Source organism: Acanthisitta chloris, unplaced genomic scaffold (genome assembly GCF_000695815.1).
Source record: "Acanthisitta chloris isolate BGI_N310 unplaced genomic scaffold, ASM69581v1 scaffold9628, whole genome shotgun sequence".
Lineage (NCBI taxonomy): Eukaryota > Metazoa > Chordata > Aves > Passeriformes > Acanthisittidae > Acanthisitta > Acanthisitta chloris.
Window position 1 is genome coordinate 6,151 of NW_008687575.1, and position 2,656 is coordinate 8,806.

Here is a 2,656-nt window from a genome sequence, read left to right on the forward strand (position 1 = left end):
TTGCTAAAAATTAATTCTTTGACTTTGGAACATATGAATAAATTCATCTTAGTGTTTTATTCCCATTTTTAGTGGATACAGAAGACTAATAATATGCTAAGCTAGGAAATCCTGACAAAAGTGATCATCTTCAACATTATGGATTTGCATCTAATTCCATCTGTTTTCATTTTCGAATTTAATTAGCTGGAAAAAGTTAAGGTGAATAAGTGGAGCTCACTTTATTTTTTTAAAAAAGCTATAGTAAAGTTTTCCCAAGTATCTGTGTAACAAACACCACCAGTTGTTTTTTCTGCAAACAAGCTTTCTGTGTACAAAAATACATAATACCAAAAGGACAACAAAGAATAATGTCTTTAAAAAACAAACCCCCAAAACTCATCTACAATATTACTGCAGTCAGACAGTTCCAGGCTTCAAGTCTTCTACTTTTCAAACAGAATTCAGACCTTTTAAATAATTCAAAATATGCTCAAAGTTCAAGGATTTTAGGGTTTTTGCTTTTAATACACATATATGTACACACATAGACAGTAATAAATTTAAGCAGATATCAGGTTAAGAAAAAAGGCAGCACAGAGAAACGTCAGTATCGGTATTTAGTGGAATAATCCTTTGGCGATACCACCAAACCTCGACCTTTGCGGGCGCCTCTATAAACAGTTTCTATAATGTCAATCATCTCTTGCTTATCTTCCATTGCCCAGTTGATCTTGTTGTTATTTCCCGTACCTAAATCAATCATGATGTGTTTGTTCCTTTAAAGGGAAAGAAAAAAAACCAAGTTAATACGGCACTGTAATTCAGAAATAAACTTTATATCCCCCCCAAATGCTTTGGCTGATTCAAAAGAAGCCTTTATAATACAAACCAGCTTGCAAAGTAAGCATCAGAGTATCCATTCCTGTCACTTAAGCTGACATTTTACTGCCCATTCCTAAAGCAAGAGTAGCAAGGACTGCAAAGATAACCACCAAGACAGCTACTCAGTGCAATGATCCCTCAGCATGTTTCTCATAGTTTGTGTTTCTGTAACTACTGTCTATCTCCAGAGACACTTCCACACTTGTCAGTGGAACATTTTCTCTCATCAATGTGGATACTTTAGCTCCAAAAAACCCTTATTACTTTGGATATATCTTTAAAGCAAATTTGACAAGCTTGATTGACATACTACTACAGTACAGGGAGTTTGAGATTAAAAACAACAGATATTAAAGCCAGTTTTCTCTGTCACTAATTTGTACTCTATTATCAAACACTGTTACTAGGTTAATTGGAAAACAAGTAATTTTCCTGTTTACTCAATTTACTCTTTCGTAGAGCAATGAAAATCTAAGCATCAGTATGACAATATGCATGTAGAAATGATCTACTGAGACACTATATTTGACAAACAGAAAACTTCAATGAGTTACATTCTAGAACCATGATGTACCTGAAGAAAAACATGACAGTACAGGGATCATACAACTCGTACATCTTGTTGAAGTCTGGTACTTCAGTGATATCCACAAGATAAATAACAGCAAAGTTTTTAACCTAAGCAGAAGAAAACAGGAAACATAAAAGCAATATATATTACCAAGCCGTTCACTATTTGCATTACTGATTCAAAGACAAACTTTCATTATGGTAACACTTATTTTCTTAATTATTAAGTCAAACCCACAATAAACAGCCCTGCTACTATTTTTAACCACAACCATGGGAAATACTTTTAAATAAAGCCAAGACCCTCATTTCACATCCAGTATCAGCTGGAAGGATACTATGCTAAATCAACATCCAGAGAAACAAATGCCCTTTATACAGAACTGAGACCTCACAGTGACATGCACAGCTCTAAGCAAGCAGAAGAACAGCTTTGTGCAAGCCAGGCTGACGCACTTTGCCTCTGTCATCAGCTGCTTATAGACCTCAGAAAATTAATGATCTACAAAGCCCTGGTGCCTGCCGCCAAGCATTTTTCCCCCTCTCACATCCAATTTGTCTAATGAGACTCATTTAATGACAATAAAACTGATAATTTAATTAAAAAATGGTAGCTTTTTTTGAAATGTGCTAAGCTAAAACAGGACCTTACAAGTGTAATTGCTACTGAAAGACTTTGATGAGAGGATATTCTCTGGACAATTCTGGTAGAAGCAGCTTTCATTTGGCAGAGGAACTCAGTTAAATGCACAAGAATCCCTCCCCTTTAATGTCATAGGCAATGCCTTCACTCCTGAAAGAAAACCATGTCACATTTTTGTTTCCTAGATGTAGCATGTTTGACCTTCAGTGGAATTAGGGGAAGTTCTAATTTTTAAAATTGGCTCCTATGTGTACAGTCACACTCACATTAAGATACAAGTCAGCAGTCACCTAAATTAAACAAACCTTTAAGGTATATTATCAAATGCTCATGCATTATACCCTGAGTGCACAACTGTGCCTCCCCATCCTTAGTCACATGCTAGGACTATTTTGGTCCTTCCCATCTGACTAGGCAGAATTACCAGCCTGAGGTTAACGCACGTGGTCTAAGATCAATGACAAACTTACTGTATGTGACAGTACTTCCCACCTGTTAATTTTGCTAGCAAAAGTCTGGAAAAGCTATGATGAGTATAACATCTGCTTTATGTAGCAATATTTTATTTTAATTCACAAA

At 35.6% G+C, this 2,656-nt stretch overlaps 1 protein-coding gene across 1 annotated transcript in view; it reads right to left on the reverse strand.

Annotated features, from left to right (window-relative positions):
• Positions 1–478: 478 nt before the first annotated feature.
• Positions 479–2,656, reverse strand: part of TXNL4A (thioredoxin-like 4A) — an 8,672-nt gene continuing 6,494 nt past the window's right edge. The window contains exons 2-3 of the mRNA XM_009080662.1: positions 1,439–1,542; positions 479–758 (exon numbers count right to left, since the gene is read on the reverse strand). Of these exons, the coding sequence (XP_009078910.1) occupies positions 587–758; positions 1,439–1,542 (276 nt within the window). The 3' untranslated portion in view covers positions 479–586. The remainder of the gene's footprint in view (positions 759–1,438; positions 1,543–2,656) is intronic.